The 19,314-nt window shown below is 37.7% G+C and overlaps 1 protein-coding gene across 1 annotated transcript; it reads left to right on the plus strand.

The window, feature by feature from the left end:
• Positions 1-9,313: 9,313 nt before the first annotated feature.
• On the plus strand, positions 9,314-10,376 carry LOC146330481 (uncharacterized; the record flags this gene model as incomplete). The annotated part of the gene is made up of 1 exon (XM_084714485.1): positions 9,314-10,376. A coding segment is annotated over exon 1 (861 nt), but the record flags the coding sequence as incomplete, so codon positions are not given.
• Positions 10,377-19,314: the final 8,938 nt, after the last annotated feature.

The following is a 19,314-nucleotide window of genomic DNA, read 5'->3' on the forward strand; positions in this document are numbered from 1 at the left end:
TCATGTTACCTTCAGGGAACATAGGAACTAAAACAATTCAACGCAACACGTTGATGTTGAGTACTGTACTGTTACAGAGCAGTAAAGAAACCAAAAAATATTCATATTTAAGAAGCTGAAATCTAAGAATTTAACTTTTTTTTAAATAAATAAATAATAACTCATAACAGTTATGTTATGTATCAGTTAAGTATATACAGAGTAATTAATAGTCCATTAATAACAGATTAATTGTTGCAGCTCTGTGTTTTACATTTGTTATTGGGTTTATTAATCCGTCCAGCTGTTCCTTCCTTTGATATGTGCAATTTAATGATTGATTGAAGACAAATGGTCTCAGTGGGGAAATTATTTTTTTCTCACATGCTTCACAATGTTCTGCTGGGGTTTGTACTCTAAAAAATAATTTTACAGGGACTATATTACATACAGGCTGCGATAAGAATGGTCATTATATCTGTCAGGTTGTTGACACTTGTAGCACCAATTTAATAATTATTAACATTTACGGTTATAACACAATCTCAGATAACAATACTCTGATTAATGATGTGGAAAAAAGAATTCTCTACTGGCTGGCCAGATTTCCAAATGCTTGTCTACTTATAGGAGGAGACTTTAATATTACATTGGACAACACAATTGACAAATGGCTATCAAGACCCCCGACAAGAGCCAACACAAATTTAAAATTGCTAATGCAAAGGTTTGATTTAATAGATGTCTGAGAGACAAATATCCATGTGACAGAATCTTTACTTGGTCCAACAGATCGAGGTCTAAACAATCTAGAAAAGACTTTTGGTTCATCTGAAATATTCTTAAAGATTGTACAAACGTTAACATTCTTCCCACCCCATTAACTGATCACAAGGCTATACTTCCCTCCACTGTTAACTATTCACAGAATTCATATTGGAAACTTAATAGTTCTGTTTTGTGTCATGAAACAGTAAAACTCAAGGTTAAAGAACTAATACAAACCTTTTGCAGTGAGGCCCAGTTCTCCCTCCAACTCTACCACAGGGCTTTATAATAATAATAATAATAATAATAATAATAATAATAATAATAATAATAATTGGCGCCCAATTAGTCTTCTAAATAATGGCTATAAAATTTTGTCTATTACTTTTGCTCAGCACATCAAAAATGTTTTGGATAATATTATAGATGAGCCGTGGAGTGTATTTATGAGGAATAGACATATTTCCAACAATATTTGCCTTGTACTTGATATTTTAGATTACCCAGACTTTATTAACGATGAAAGATTCATTCTCTTCCTGGACTTTTACAAAGCCTTCGACTCAGTTTAACACAAATTTATCTTTAAAACACTTAACAAATTTGGTTTTGGCAACTTTTTCTGCAGAACAATTAACGGAAATAGCTCATTAAATTGAAAAATGGCACATCTCCCAGATTTGAACTAAAACGTGGCATACGTCAAGGCTGCCCTATTAGCCCTTATTTATTCTTGCTTTCCACCCAATTATTAGCTAATCATATCAAAGCTAGTGGCTTGAAAAGTATGTCAGTTATAGACCGGGAAATCATTATCAGACTGCTAGCGGCCGATACTACCCTTTTCTTAAAGGACGCCTCTCAAATCTCTCTTGCTCTTGACATAATTCGGGTCTTCTCTAAGGCTTCAGGTCTCCATTTAAATGTAAATAAATGTGAATTAATGTCAGTCAAGAAATGTGAATCACCCTCCATTTCCAATATTCCAATTAAGGAGAGAGTGTCCTACCTGGGAATAGTTATAACTTCAACTTTCTCCAGATCACTGAAAAAGCCAGAAAAAAAATTTATCAGTGGCTTCAAAGGGATCTATCCTTAAACAGCAGAACGTTACTCTCTAAAGCAAAAGGTATATCAAGGCTCACCTATGTTGCTATCACCTTGGAAAAAAAAATAGTAAAGAAATTGACCAATTGCTCTATAACTTTATTTGGAAGAACAAAACACATTATATTAAAAAGTTAGTCTTAATGAATAGCTATAATAGCGGTGGACTCAACTTCTTTGACTTCAGCACACTGAACAAAACGTTCAAGGTCAACTGGATTAGACAGCATTTAAAAGACCCTACCTCTGTGTGGAATTTTATTTCCCATCATATGTTTTCTTATTTGCCTGAATTTACTGTACTTTGTAATTCTAACATTGATTGGATTCCTGTCTCTCTCTCAAATTTTCATAAGCAAACACTTCTGGCACGGTCCCTTATTTATGAACATGATTTTTCTCCAAACAGATATTTTATATGGAACAACATGGATATGTGCTATAAAAGAAAATCTTTATTTTTTGACAGCTGCTTCAAAAATGGGATTGTGCTGGTTGGTCAACGTTTCAATAGGGAGGGAACCAAGAATTTCATTGTCATTATAAGATTCCTGTGAGCCCTAAACAATTTGCTGTGGTCTATGATGCTGTTCCATCTGGAGTTATCAAGCTATATAAAGATTGTGCTTCTTCAGCTTCTGCTAAAACACCTTTGCTTGACCCAGTTGACACACCTACAGGAAAACTGTGCTTTTTCCCAGCTTCCTGTAAAAATAACAAAAGAATCCGCACATTATTCCTGACTGACTGTGTTTCGGTCCCATATGTAATAGCAACCTGGAACAAGCTTGTTCAGGGTTTATGTTGGGAAAAAATAATAGATATTTACTGGATAACAAAGTAAAAGAGATTACGTTTCAGCTCATTCACTGTTGTTATCCTGTCAAGTCATTTTCAGTCAGGTTCAAGAAGGACATTGACACCATGTGCACTTTTTGTAACATGCACCCAGAGACTGTCTACCATTTGTTTTAGACTTGCAAACACACTCGGACTTTGTGGCGAGGCATCTGCTGCTTTATACTGGACTATATCTATGATGCTTTTGTACTTTGCTTTAAGGATGCACTGTTTGGGTTTACAAGTTATAAGAAAGAATTAGAAAATTATTTTTTTCTATGTGATCTCATCATATTGCTGGCCAAGTTCTATATCCATAAATGTAAGGCGCTAAAAATCAAACCCTCTTTCTGTACCTTTAAAAAGGAAGAGACTTTACACACCTCAAGTAATAGGAAAGCTGTGAAAATCCTAAGTTTGTGCTCCAAATTTAGGATTCTATTATAATGTTAATTTATTTTTGGGACAATCTTATTGCAGATTTTTTATTTATTTATATTGCAATTTATTTGTAACCCCTGACATTGTCTACTTCTCTTTTTATTGATCCTTGTTCTATGATCCTATGTAATGATCTCCCATACCACTGCTGTTATGTTTACAAAAATAAATAATTGACAGAATGACAGTGTGTCTGTAACAAACAATGTGAATCTGCCTCTTGTTAAATCCAACAAATTATGAAATTAAATTGTTTTATTAAGCATTAATGTGACTGTAAAAATATAATAATCACACTAAGCTAAATTAATGTTATTTCAAACACCACTTGTTCATTTTGACCATGGTTTTGCAGATATTCTCAGCGGTCAGGACACACTTCTTAAGATAAATGGCCAATATATGAACAAATATGGATAAACACATACTGACAGTTTGTCATCAGCACTGTTCACCTTCGTCACACATAACTGCACACAAACTGCTAACCATGCCAGTGTAAGTTGTGTTCTCGCTACACTGTAAAAAAAATTTTTTGCTTTTAGTTCCTTCAACTTATGTTTGTGTGTCAGGTCAACTAAATTTTGCCAAAAAGTTGAGACAACTAGAAATGATAGGTTTTGATCCTTTCAACTAATGAAATAGTACAGTCTACTTTGAAATGTGAGAGTAGCCAACTCGTACAATAGTGTGATGGGTTTTGCACATGCTCAGAACACTGCCCCTGCACAGTACCCTTGTCAACCCGTGCCTGCATTCATTTTCCTGGCCTCCTGTTGGGCCTCCATGTGCTGGACTAAGGATTATATTTTTCCTCTCAGGACTTAAGTGAGTTTAAAAGGTAAATTCATAATTTTATTTTTACCATATGAGTGTTCAAATGCTCGGTTAAATCTAAAGAGGGTGGCCGTCTTCCCTCTGCCTTGTGCAATGCAAGCTTGCTAGCATAGTTAGCTAACTTTAATGGCATATTTCCTGTCAAAAACTTCGTCGTCCATCTTTTTGGTACATTGACTCCCAGTTTAAGTTACGGATGAACGGATGAAAACTACTCAACGTTTGTTTGCTGCATGTGTGCAAGAGAACCGAGTTGCGTGTAGTTGGCTAACGTTAGTAATGTTGCTAACGATTTGTATCTTGCTAGTTTGCTGGCAAGTGAATTCAGTCGATGCAGGCGGGAAAATGTGGACTGCATTTCATTAGGGAGTACAGAAGCTCGGTGTAGTTTGCTGCATAAAACGTTTGCTACTTGTTTTTATTTGTGTGGTGGCCTGGGAAAACTGTTGCATGGTGGCATTTTTATATTCTCAATTTTTGATAGGTCTGTTTCCATTAATTAGAAGTTCTCTGCTATTCATAACCGTTTGAATGTTATGAGCATTACCATATGTCAAAAAGTGAAAAGTGAGAAAAATGACTTTGAACATTTGCTGTCTCTGAACGTCTCTCAACGTCCTCAGTAGTAGAAACGTGAAGGTAACTTAATGTTGTCTTTGCCGGCCAGCCCGGTTTTATAATTACAGCTAGTCTACATGTAACGTTAACTTTCTACAGTCATGTAAGTGAAATCATCCTTATTAACTGTTTATACAATATGGCTGTTTACCTGTTATTACTGGCATGTTGTTGTGATACTCATAAAATAAGTGTTTTGTTGAGATATTACTTTTGTTTCCTTTCCTTCTAAGAGTCACTTTTTGGTTGATTGCAATTGTATTTAATTTTATTCTGTGTAATTTCTAATGAGAGATTACATGCACACAATGACATGCTGTTTCTAAAAATGGATACTGGGTGGCAGCACTGACATGCAGCGTCACTAGGGTGCTTTACAATGCGCGGCAGAAGTTGGGCTCATAATCCTTTTGAATGGAGAAAGAGCAACTGTTGTCCTGCGTCGCTGATTTCTGTGTCATATTACCAATATATCCAGTGCACTCCTATCAGAGGGTTATCTGTACACCTGCCAGCGGATACCTAATCGGGACCCGCTACATTGTGGTCTGTTTGACTAATTGTGTGTGACTCTGATCGACTGGTTATGTATTTCGCTGGGCTGTTTGTTGTTACTTCTTGTGCTTTGACGTTACGTTACAGCAGTGTAATGTAACTAAGTTAGTCTGCTCGTCTGATGCACTGCATGGCGAGAAACAGACTGGCAGTGTCATATTAGATAAAGGGAATCTGTTGTAACGTAAACATTAAGTTAATCTTACTCAGAAGAAGGTGTTTTGTATGCGCCATCTTAAAGGTATATATTTACGATAATTATTTAGAGAATGTCTCTGGAGAAGTCCTTTGGCTTCTTCCACGTCTTTTGTCTAACGGTCGAGCCGACCGGGGATTCAGCCGTAAAGCGACGTCGGTGTTGTAATGCGTGCGCGCATGTGTAGTGTAGTACTCCCGGTGAAAAAAAGTGTTTTAAACATCATTCTGCAGTAAAGTTGATGTTTTTTTTGATCGATTTGTATCTAATTTCACTACCGATCCTGTACATATGTCTGGCTGCAGCCTCCAGTAAACACGGAAGGCTGCGGCCAGAGCCTGTTGGCTGTGACTGTAGGCTATGCATGAATGTCAACTTAACTAAATCTCCTTTTTTTTCTCCTCGTTGAAACACGGACATTATAGCAGGTCTTGTCCCTTTTCTTGCATCTACAGTGACTGTGTTTGCTCTTTTAAGACACAAGTAGCTCTCAAGAATCATTTACTTAAGCATGAAACAGTGACTGGTCGACCTCAAGATGCTGTGGCTCATGGAAGTAGCATTGTGACATATAGACTGCATTGTGAACAATGTGAGTTTTCAGAGTCATGTACACTTAAAGATTACTTTGTTCATCTGCGAGTCCATTTGAAAAATAAGGAAACTTTGAATTGCCCTTTTCAGCGCTGTCTTTTTAAGTCAGTTGTGTATTCCACATATACAGCACATAGAAGTAGATATCATAGTGGTTGTGTGTTGAAGGATTTAAGACCTGAGTTGATTCGTGATCTACCAGCAAGGGATGTGATGTTACAGCACCAATAGACATTGATGTCTCTCAAGACGATGTCTTGGAAGAAGAGGAATATGAAGATGTTAATGGAGAGTCAATCAAGCATAGACTTGCGTCCTTATTCCTGCGTATGCAGACAATCCTGCATGTATCTAAGTCAGCTACACAGGAAATAGTTGAATCACTCTATGATATTGGTACTTTAGCTGAAGAGTGCACAAAGAAATCCATTGAAAATGTGTTAAGGGAGCACAACTGTAACTCTGAAGGCCCCTTCTTGGCGTTATTAACAGAGGTCGTTCAGCAAACGAATCCACTTGGTTTTCTGTCAAGGAGTGGTCCATTTGGCACTGATCACAAAAGATCACGTTTTTTCAAAGATAATTTTCCAGTCATTGAGCCAGTAGAGTATTTTCTGGATGCAGATAAGAAAAAAAGCTTTGTATATGTGCCCATACTTCGTGTGATAACTGAATTGCTGAGTAGGAATGATATCCTTGACAAAGTGTTAGTAGAAGAATCTTGTGTTAATTCACAGCCTGGCCAATTTAAGGCATTTCGTGATGGCCTGTTCTTCAAAGAAAATCCACTTCTCTCCAGCGATGAGTTATCAATAGCAGTTGGTTTGTATACAGATGAATTTGAGGTGTGTAATCCGTTAGGTACCTCCAGAAAGAAACATAAAGTGTGTGCTGTGTATTGGGTAATTGCAAATCTACCAATCAAATATAGATCTGCCCTGTCATCTATTTACCTTGCAGTTTTGTGTAAGAGTGCTGATTTAAAAAAATTTGGTTATGGTATTGTTCTAGATGCTCTTTTGAAAGACATACAAATACTTGAAAACCGAGGTGTTTTTATCCAGCGGCTGGGGGCAAATGTTAAAGGTACTGTGGCTTTTGTCTCTGCTGATAACTTAGGAGCACATTCTCTTGCTGGTTTTCAGGAATCGTTTAATGTAGATAAGTTTTGTAGATTTTGTTTGGCAAGTCGTAGGGATATTCAGACAATTGAAGTTGGAAGGGAGTCCTTTCCCCTGAGGACTAAATTGTCTTATGAAGCCAGTGTATCAAAGCTCAAACAGGACACAGATTTGTCTTGTGTAGATGGTGTCAAAAGTGACTGTGTTTTAAACAAGTTGACCTATTTTCACACTGTAACAGGATTCCCACCTGATGTTCTACATGACCTATTAGAGGGAATTGTGCCTGTTGAACTTAGCTTGTGTCTAGGAAAATTGATTTCTGATAAATACTTTACACTTGAAGAATTAAACACTGCCATTCAGAGCTTCCCATATTCATTCTCAGATAAGACTAATCCACCTCAGAGACTAACTCAGACTTTTAAAGTTAATGGAACAATCGGGGGCAATGGACATGAGAATTGGACTCTTTTGAGGTTGCTAACCCTGATGGTTGGTCATCTGGTCCCAGAGAATAACACAACTTGGAGAATACTGCTTGAACTGAAAGACATTGTGGAACTTCTTGCCTCCTCTGTGTTTACAACTGAATCATTGTGCTATTTGGAGTACAAAATATCGATCCATAGGCAGTTCCTGCAGGATGATTTCCCGGACTTCAAGTTAAGACCCAAACATCATTTTATAGAACATTATCCCTTCCTCATCCGATGCTTTGGACCATTGCTTGACTGTTGGACAATCCGTTTTGAAGCTAAGCATAGTTTTTTTTTTTTAAAAAGTTGTCCGTGATGTGAATTATTTTAAGAATATTTTACTCACATTAGCTACAAGACACCAGCTCATGCTGGCTTACTTCCTGGACATGCCCAGCCTTTTCAAGCCCCCAGTAGAAGCTGGGAATGTCTCTTGTTTCTCCAGACATTTTGGATTATTCAGTCAGACAGGCCATCAAGTCAAAGTATAAAGATGTCCCATCTGTGTCTCTTACTTCTAGTGCCTCTCTGCATGGCACAGTGTACTCCGAGGGTATGTTTGTGTCTCTTGGCACCACAAGTGGCCTCCCTGATTTTGGCAAAATTCTCAAAGTACTGATTGTTGCAGACAAGGCCTCATTCAACATTGAGCCTTTTTCGGCCTGGTACTTAGAGCACCTCAGATGCTATGAACTTACCAAGAAACCTTCTGCAGACCTTGTTGTTGCTGAACCAGAAGAGCTGAACAGCTACTGCCCACTGTCCCCTTACCACCTTCAAGGAAGACTCCTGGTCTCACCCAGGGTGTTTCTACTACATTGAGGTATTTAATTGTAGATTTTTTGTCATGTTTATTTGTAAATACAGCTTTGACACATCAACAAGCATGCACTGGGGGGATCCAAATGTTGATGTCCAAGACAGAGTTGGGGATCATCAATCTTTTCTGATATTGATTGCTTTGTTTTGTTTGTGTCTGTAACCCTCTGGTGTGTGATGTGGTATTTCATCCAAAAAACTAAAAATTGGCCGTTTTATGGCAAACTGGTACCCATGTCTCCGCTCAGCCCCAGATGGTGCCAGTGCACCAGTAATAACATGTGCCTCCCTGCTCAGTTCAAACTGAGGACCAGGTTGTCTTCCTGCCAAAAACAGGGTTCAGTTGGATGTTTTCGGGCCATTTCGTGGCAATGTTGTGATCACCCGTGAGTTTTCTATTAGAGGCGTGCTGAGGATGAGGAAAATAGTGGGGGTAAAAAAGGGGGAAAGGGACCTGCGATCTTCCAGACATTTGCCCGGTGCTTGTTAAAATTATGGCCAAGAACCACGACCCCTCCTCGGCTTACAGTCAGGCTGCAGCCTGATGATTATGGAGCTATATGGAGAGATGTGTGAAATTTATTTTTTGACAGTAAAAATCATCCAGCAAATTATAACCAAACAAAACAATCTATGCACTGTTCAAAAGCATACATGTCACTGTCTTTATGATAGTGAAAGAAAACCAAATTTTTATTTTTTATTTTTTATTTATTGTAATTTTATTGACATTTTTTTTTATAGATTTCAAAGCTCCATCATGAAAACAGGCCATAAAACAGCCAAATTTTATTTTTTTGGATGAAACACCACATCACACATCAGAAGAGGAGTCAAATTAAGCAACTAAAAAAAAACATAATTCATATTTTAAAGGTTGCATGATCCCTGTTTGAAATGGTGTGTATAAAATGGCTTTAAGAGGAGGAACGTTTGTTTTTTGTTTTTTTGCAAGGAAACAGGGGTTTTAACAAATGTCGTTAACAAAGTGTCATCTTAAATATCAGCACAGGACTTTCTCCTGTCCAGTCAGTTTAATTGTTTGGAAACAGCTGTTTTATCTCATTTATGTGACAAATGTTCTGACTTCAGTGTTCATATTCTTTCTCCCTGTTTTCACATCTCTTTTCTCCCTGCTTTCCCATCTATATATAAGTCAGCATGTTGCTCCACATCGTCCTTGCAGATGACAACATTCAGAGAGTTCGCACTGAAGGTCTTCCAGAGACAGTGGATGAGCTGAAGATGATGCTGAAGACCCGCCTCAACCTGGAGGGTGAGATGGTCATCCAATTCCAGGATGAAGAATTCGGTGGTCAGTTCTGTAATCTGAACAACATGGAGGATTTACCCAGTGAAAGGATTAAACTGAAGGTCATCATGAAGGCACCACCCAGCAGTCCACAGTCAGACTACACACTGGACACAGCGAGCTTGGACACATCCAGTCAGTCCTCAGGCGAGACGTCCGGACGCTCAAAACCCTGGCCGAATCCGTTCCCCATACCCACCTTCTCTTACGACATCCAGATGAAGCTCAGGCGAGGAAATGAAGCTTATCAGAAGGATGGTTCCCTGTTGCCTCTCTCCTCTCACACTGACGTAAAGATAGACATTCTTGACAAGGTTGGGCGGGCCATGTATGACTTCAATGCTTATCCAACTCAGAGACAAATAGAAGAAGTTGCCAAAACCCTGGTTGAAAAGCACCCATGCTTAAAAGAGCCAGGTTCTAAAGAGGGATTCTACTCCTGGAAGTTTAGTCTCGGTTTCAAGATGGGGAACCTGCGTCAGAAGTATCGTATTGCCGGATGTCCAAAGCTTACAGTGAACCGCAAGAGGTCAGCAGGGCAGGAAACCAGAAAGATGAAGAAAGCAAGGCGGTCCGAGACCAACTTTCTCCCAGACTTCCCTCAAGGTAGAACTCCCAACAGCCTTGAAGAGGAGAGGGAATCTCTGCTAGATGAAGTCAAGAAGAAGAAGCTGGACTGTAATCTGATTGATTCACTGATGGGCCGGACCTTTGCGCTTCGCAGACAGGAGCCACTTGTGACTGAGATTGAAAGCAGATGGCCAGCATTGTTTTCAGAAAGACAGGTAAGTTCCAACATCATCCACATGTTCCCCCTTCATTACAATTAAAATAATTTTGACACATAGTGTATTTTTCTCAGTCTTGACAAAACACACATACATAAAAGGGAAGTTTAGTATTTTTGACATCTACCCCTATTTGTAGTATGTCTAAAATTTTACACGTTTGCCATAGCAATCCCTCATCATGCAATTGAAATATCGTGTCAATTTTACATCTAAGTAGTAGGCAATAATGAGACATGAACCAGAGCCAGGTTCATAGTAGTACAAATAGGACTGAATGTCCAAAATAATCCCCTTAGTCCTTGATAAATTGGTATTGAGCCAGGGATGAGCAAACTGTTCTTCTGCATTTATTAATATTTTTTGTTTTGTGTCCACTCCTCAAAGATTGGTGCCGAGTTTACACGTCTTGTATCTGCTGACCTCCTGAAGTCCTTCCTGAGTGGACTTGACCAGCATTTGCCAAGGTTGATCGACTTATATAAAGCACGGAAGCAACGCAAAACAAACCTGGGACATGATGCCGAGCTCCAAAGTCTTCTTGAATCTCTGGATCCTGAAGTAAGTGAATAGTAAACACAACAGCCATGTTTGGTATGATAATCTGTTTAGAAAAATGTACTGATTTCTGAGACCATTGCATCATGTCATCATCTGTTTAGAGTCTGTTTTTCAGGCACTGCTGGGTTGGACTAGAATCTAGTCCATCCCAGCAGTGCTTGGAAAATGGAATATAAACAGATGATGAAGACCTCAAGTCATGAAGTTAAGGTCCTCTTTGTTACGGAAGTGTCTTAGGATAAATGAAATCAATTCATAGACACGTGTGAGTATATTTTGTGTCTGAAATGCTCACATTTTTCTTTTCAAACTGGCTGCTGGAAATACACTAGAGTCCATACATTTGCTTCCCTAAGGGCTATGATGAAAGTGTACAATTCTGGCCTCGTTTGGTCATTTTTGTCCAATTTGGGCCAACATTTCATCTTTATTTGGCCACCATCTTGTCTGTGTTGGTGATGATGTCACACCTTTTTGTAATCATGCCTTTTTCATGACAAATTTTTTAACAGGGCAGCAGAACACTGTGTTCGGAATTTTACATACACTCCACTTCAGAAAAAGTGCTATAAAAATCTAATGGATTAATAGATTTTTCTGCTTTTTTTTTGCATAAATCTCTTAAACTTCTTCTGCCCTGTCCAAAACTAACAAATAGTTAATAATTTTGAGGATTTTAACTCTTGAAATGCCAGACACAGACACACAGACAGACAGACAGACAGGACACACACACAGAGAGACAGACACAGGCACACACACACACACACACACACACACACACACACACACACACACACACACACACACACACACACAGACAGGACACACACACACAGACAGACAGGACACACACACACACACACACAAACACACACACACACACACACACACACACACACACACACACACAGACAGACAGACAGGACACACATACACACACACACAGACAGACAGGACACACACAGACATACATACAGACAGACAGGATACACACACACACACACACACAAGGCAGATCTTGTACAGACCCTCTTCTTGCAGGCTCCAGGTTTTCCTGGTGATGACCTCACTGCTGTTTCTTACTAATGCTGTGATATACCTGTCAAGTTCATGTGCATGTTCACAACTGTACACAGACACAAACATGTGCAAACATCCCGTTCAGATCCAGTTTAGGTCATACCTGATTGATTACTATGTGGAAAAACTCAGCCTTATTGTTCTTAAGTTTTTATGATGTTTTACGCCCATCGTGTTGTGGCGTCCATTGTAATGGACATGAAAAATAACTATTAAAAACATGAGTCAGCAAAAATTTGTTTTTTCAACTTTTTTATGTTGGAGAGGAGCTAGAATCAGATGGAAAATTGTTTTTTTGCCCAGCAGAAAAAATGTGGGTCTGAAGGGGTTAAGAGGTTTATGCAAAACAAGCAGAAAAAAATGTTAATCTGTTAGATATTTATCTATCTATTACCCTAAAGCCCAAATGCCTGTTTTGATGGTGTTGCAGAAGTCCAACCAGAACAAGAGATCCACAGTACTTCTTGGACTTCCATTCATCTTAAAAGAGGATCCCTCAAACTTCATCAAGTTCTCAGAGGTGTGTTTGAAACTCACCCAGTATTGAGTAATGTGTGACATACTTGATGTTAAAATTTATAGGATTTACTTTCAAAAGGCCCCACTAGAATCTGTAGTGGTGTGAAGATCTGCAGAGTTCCCTCCTTCTGGCTGTGTTTTGGTTATTGGTTGAAGGCAATCCTTAACCCGCCCCTGCAGCCCAAAGGCTGATGCCCAAATGTCAGAAGAAAGAACCACAACAAAACACATTGAGAGGGAGGGAACTCTGCAGAACTACACCATCAGCAAATAGGATCTTTTTGAATGCTAGGGGTATACACATTGTATGTTCTTCTATACTTCAGACCACTGACGCCGTGGAGGTACCAGCAGTGATAAAAGGAGTGAATGTTGGCCTACTGATCACCACAGAGCAAAATGCGGAGATGACAGCCCAATCAAAGAACATCGTGGATGTTGCCGTAATCCTGGAGGAGCGCATCGTTTTGCGTGAGTTGCGAGATGTACCAAACGGCTTTGCGGTGCTGATTGGACTACTTTACTGCCTCAACATTGATTATCCAAAGGAACTGAAGTATACCTTGGAGGTAATTCAGAAGGTAATCATGGACATTGGAGGAAGCACCTGCTCTGCTCGGGTTCATGGACTGCGCAACAAATTGCTTCAGCGCACAGTGTAGAGATGTTCTTCACAACAGAGCAGCTGCCATGTCATTTCTGTCCTAGCACTAGTTAATACGGTACATACATGTTTCTGGTATATTTTCAAGAAATTCACATTTGTGAACGGTTTTAAGTGTCCTGTTTACACATAGAAAGACACATAGGATGTTCTGCACAACAAAATAGTAATGTTATATCTATTCCTGCATTAGTTAAATCAGACCTGTTTCCAGCACATTTACAAGGAGTTACAGAATGTGAACTTTCTAGTGTCCTGTTTACACAAAGGAAGAAACAAGTTATTTGTTCAGTTTTATGACACACACACACACACAAATATCACCCCACAAACTGACATATGTTAAGAAACACAGACTGTCATTGCTTTTCCTTTTTTTAGAGATGTTAATAATTTAAACAGATGTGTTAAAGTGTTTGAAATGGCAGCCAATTGCTCTCGCTGCTTGTGATGGTGCCACTCTGCGTACACGGATGCACACATGTACACACACACACACACACACACACACATCCATCACAAATATCACCCCACACACTGACACATGGTAAGAAACACACATATTGTTCTTAAGCTAATGTTTTAAAAAGATGTTTTAAAATGTTTGAAATAACTGTTAAAATTAATGTTTTTGAAATAAATTGTTTCAGAAATTAATGTTTGACTTTGATCCAAAGTTCTGTTTGGTAGCCTACTGTTTTCACACAATAGTTGATTTAAGGTGGCATTTCTCATTGTTTTGATTTGTGTCAGATTCGAACCCCAACCGCTGCATTCAAGAAGCTGATACATGTTGTAAAAAATTCCAAGTTGACACAACTTAAAAAAATTTGTAACCTCGTTGCCTTAAAATATTGATTAAAGCTAGCAAATTATTTCAAGTAATTTCAACTCACAAATAAGTTTCTCCAACTTCAAAGACCAAATTCATGTGACTTATTGCTCTGTTATGGGAACTTTATTTTTTAGGTCAAATAAACAAATATTTTTGTTGTATGAACAACGTAAGTCAAGTAATCTCAACTCATTTTTAAATCTGGTTAACAAATTATTTCAGGTAATTTCAATTTAGTTGTGTGTTGAATTTACTTTACATAATTAGTTAGACTAAATCAAAAGTGAGTTGAGATTACTTGAGTTTCATTGTTGATACAATAAAAATATTTGTTTATTTGACCTAAAAAATAAAGTTCCCACAACAAAGCAATAAGTCATGTGAACTTGGTCTTTTAAGTTGGAGAAACTTAGTTGTGAGTTGAAATTACCTGAAATAATTTGCTAACTTTAATCAATATTTTAAGGCAGCGAGGTTACAAATTTTTTTAAGTTGAGTCAACTTGGAATTTTTTACAGTGTACGTAGCTATCATACAGACAGCTTATACTGTTTGTGAAGCTTCAGTGGATGTTGTGAAGCTTTTCTTGATCTGAAACTGTGATGTGTCTCTTGTGATCGGCCACAGACTGAAATCCAAGCCGACTTCAGCTGCTGTCGTCCATGAAAGGGCAAGAAACAAACATTTCAAACCCACCTTTCAAGCCTACAGGAGGTAAGTATTTGATACTCAACAGCCAAATCTTATTTTCAATGTAGTATTTATGTTAGTCTGAGGATAATCTACACTGTAAACCCAATTAAAATGTTTAATTAAACCAACTTATTTTTTGTTTGGAGCCCAACTCACACACTGAAGCTTTGAAAAAGTTTTACAAAATAATAATGTTTCATTGAAATAATTTAATTTTCATCTTTGGATAAACTTGAACCTTTGAGTTGTAGAAACCAAAAAAATGCATATTTAAAAAAATGTTGAAGTGAACAATGGTTAATAATTTCATATTTTCATTTGCAACCATTTAATTTTCAAGAACCCAAATAAAGAAAAATCAGGTTTATAGTTCACTGTGAACAATTTTTAAAATATGATTTTTTGATATATTTTAAAACTCAAATATCCAATTTTATTTCAAGAAGAAAGGTAAATTACAAAAAAAAAACATTAGAGGTCAGCAAAACTATATTTAGTTTATTTCATTATGACTTTAATTAACTTTTTTTTTCTACAAGACAGAGCTCATTAATTTTAAGCATAAAAAACAATTTCATGTTTGGTTAACTGTCTATCAATCACAAAATTTTGAGTTTAAGTTTTATGTTTTCACTACTTATGACAATTTATTAATGTGAATATTTGGTTATACACTTTATATTTTCCTCTTGTCAACAAATCCCACATGAAGACCCAAACCAAAAATGACTTGATCTCATTAACAAGTATTCCATATTTCCTCCTGTTTGACTAACTTTTGTTAAAACTACAATGCCAAGCTGTTTTGGTAAACTATAGCAGCTTTTTTAAAAAATAAACTATGTATTTTTAGCTTTTCAAGATAGATTCCAATAGAGGTAAGATATTAAAAACCAAAGTCAACTAAATATTAAATCTCCTTGTAGTACCTTTAAAATATCCAAACCATCCCTTTAATACTGTCTGGTTTCCCTCACAAATATACGGTGCTATTTTTTCTAAAGTAATTTCCTAAGCAGCTGCTCACTGTAGTTTTTAATCAAATGTTACTCAAACAAGAGGAATGTGGAGATTAAAATGACCAGTATCTCTCTGTTGGTAGCAGTTACTACATGGAATTTATTTATTTATTTATTTAAATTTATTTTTTTTTGGTGTTCTTAATGTGTTCTAGAACTGAAGAACTGTTGAAATGATGTCATCGAGCTCCATGTTATAATTCCATTCTAACGTGTGCCACTACCAGGGACAGTTTTAATTTGTCAGTTAGTTAGTCTGTTAGTTTCAAACAAGCTGTATTGTACCTTCAAAAACACCTGCAGCCATGTTTGAACGACTTTTTGGACGACAAGAGGTTTGTTTCACATTTTCTATGCTGATCATTTTAACTTAGAAATCAGAAATCTTTGTAGCTATCTGACTTTGAGTTTGGTAGATACCTGTTTTCCCTGAAGTTAGCTTACATGTTTTATGAAGACATGCATTTATTTTTCAGACAATTTAGAATAATTTTGTCATTTTTTCTTTATTCTTTACAGAAAAATCAAAACACCAATAAAACAGAAGAGGACAACAGCAGACCACGCTCCACTTCTTGTAGAAGGTAAGAACAAGTTCCTCTTACATTATTGTAAATATTCTCAATAAAACCTACACTTGAATTGATATTAACTTTTTGTAGGTGGGTCATTTTATGGGCTAAAATACATTTTCCTGCTGAGCCTGTCAACAGAAGTACATTCCTCAGCTTCCTTCACTGGTTCTCCTGCTGACTATTACACTGATTATGGATAAGTGACTCAGACTGTCCTGTTTGTTCCAAACTGACCGTGTTTGTCTTTATCACCAGAATCGCCTGGGCTGATGTTCCCGACACCAAGAACCCAGATAAAAACAAGACTTGGCTGCAAAAACTGTTTGGTCAACCAGTGGTATGTCTGCTAGAAATGCCACAGCTTCACCTTCAACTGATTTTACTTCTTTGTAGGATTTGTATTTAAAATTTGGGAACAAAAGATGCTTGACATGGCTTCTTCCAATGTTTACTACAGAATAAAGAAAACAAGACCACGGACCAAGTCGCCTGCTCTAATGAGACACCAGCCACCGCAACAACAGCTGGAGATCTTCAGCCAGAGCAGGACACAACAAAGACAAAGAAGAAGAAGAAGAGAAGTGTTTGCAGGAAAATCCTGAACTGCTGTCGTGTAAGTTTAACACACCGTGTCACAGCTTCACATTAAACACACTATGAACTATGAATTAAATAAAACTAAACTGCAGTAGATTTTTGAGTCTTGAGCCCAACTCTAATTCTGAAGTTTTGAAAAAGTTTTACCAGCTACTGATTTTTGTTGAGATAATTGACTTTTCTTCTTTACATCAACTTAAATCTTTGAATTTTACAAACTCGAAACAATGTATTTAATAAAAATATTGAGTACATTTATTGAAGTAAAAGTAAATGTTAAAATTGTAATATTAAAATCAAAACTATTGAATTTTTCAGGCAGTAACTATTTTTTTACAGTCTGCACTTGTACATTTTCTATAAAAAAAAATGTGTAACTTTATTATTGAATCTTGAGAGTTTCCGTTTCCTCCAACAGAAAAAGAATCGAGTCTCTCAGCTTCCAACCAAGGACGAAGGGGACAAGTTAAATAAGGAAACTGAGACGGAGAGGACGCAGGAGGAGAAAAAGGACGAGCTGCAGAAAAAGGACAAGAGGGATGGGAGGGTCCAGAAGAGCCAGGAGCACCAGGAGGAGAGGAAGGATGAGCCGGAGAAAAAGGACGAGAAGGATGGGAGGACCCAGGAGAGCCAGGAGCACCAGGACCACCAGGACCACCAGGAGGAGAGGAAGGATGAGCCGGAGAAAAAGGACGAGAAGGATGGGAGGACCCAGGAGCACCAGGACCACCAGGAGCACCAGGAGGAGAGGAAGGATGAGCAGCCCATTCCAACCACTTCACAGGACCAGGCAGCCCCCCAGACACCGGCCAAGCAGGACCCACCCACCAACAGGTAGGTGCACAATCACCATCACACTTTTTAACTTTCATTTAAAACTACAAATAGATCAGAAGCAGGCCGCTGACTGAACCTCAGTACTTGTTCTGGTACCAACTGAAATGTGGCCGTAGCAGTCGCCAACGCTGCAACTGAACATCTGATCACATCTGTGTTTGTGTACAGATTTAAGCAAAGTAGTACTTATTTCACTGTTAACAAAAAATAATAAAAAGTTTTTAAAAAAGTATTTGTTAATAACTACCAAATGATTTATAAACCTTCAATGAATCATTACACAGAGAGAAAGACCAGATATTGGTCACAATTTGTTCATGCTTAATAAATAAACCAATGATCTTTTGTTGAGATAATTTACTTTTCTTTTTAGAAAAACCTGAATCTTTGAGTTTTAGAAACAAAAACATATTTGTGTCAAAAAGTTCCTGAGTAAACTCATGACAGCAAAAGTTATAAGTTGAAACCCTTTAATGTTCAGGCACAAAAATAATAATGCTGTTTGCAGCTTACTGTAAATTTGAGAGTGACAGCAAACAGTCATGAATGTGCACAGAGCTTTCACAGCTTCTTATCTGTCGGGTTTCTTGACCGTGTGTGTTTGTGTCTCTTTGTTTCTCTAGAGCCAAAACAAGAACCAAATTTCATGCTGTCTGTTTTGAGATCGTTGGACAGCTCGGGGGACATCTTCCCCGAAAGCCCCCTGGAGTGCTCTATGGATGTCAGCAGTTTGGGTGAGTAAATCTGCATTAAAACACATACACACATATAAAACAAAGCTTTTGATTCTTTCTTTTTGGCTCAGTGACAAATCAGAGTTGACAAGATGAGCAATTCAAATTCTTTCAATTCTTTTAAAAACTTGTTTTAAAAACATGCATCAGGTTTGTTGAAATGTACATTTTGTGTTCATGTTGGTTTCGTGTCATTTGAAATGTCAATTTCATCATTTTGTTTTACAAAAAGTAAGATGGAATACACCTGAAAATATCAAGTGGTGTGACCACAAAAGAATGACAAATGTACAAATAATATTTTATCCACCTGCGATGTATGTAAGTGCGCTCATGAAAATAATTATCTCATTTTAAAATGTTACATAAAAACAGATTTTAGTAGGATTATCTCTACATTTAAATTTGATGCATTTTTCCAATATGAGCAGAACCATGTTGTGTTGTGTTTGTGTGTCAGGTTTCCAAACCCGTCCCAGATCTGCTACATGAACTCCAGCCTCCAGAGCCTGATCACACTGGTGGACTTCATCAGGGACATCAGCTGCCAGGAGGTGGTGTTTGATATGACCCCAGTGGCCGAAGTGATCAGGTACAGCAGCATCATACACACTAACGCAAACACACACACACACACACACACACACACACACACACACACACACACACACACACTACCATGGAGACCAAACTAAAACAACACCAGAAACTTACTGCTCCTATTTTGTCTCCACCCTCTGCAG

Source organism: Lutjanus erythropterus, chromosome 3 (genome assembly GCF_056507025.1).
Source record: "Lutjanus erythropterus isolate fLutEry1 chromosome 3, fLutEry1.hap2, whole genome shotgun sequence".
Lineage (NCBI taxonomy): Eukaryota > Metazoa > Chordata > Actinopteri > Lutjaniformes > Lutjanidae > Lutjanus > Lutjanus erythropterus.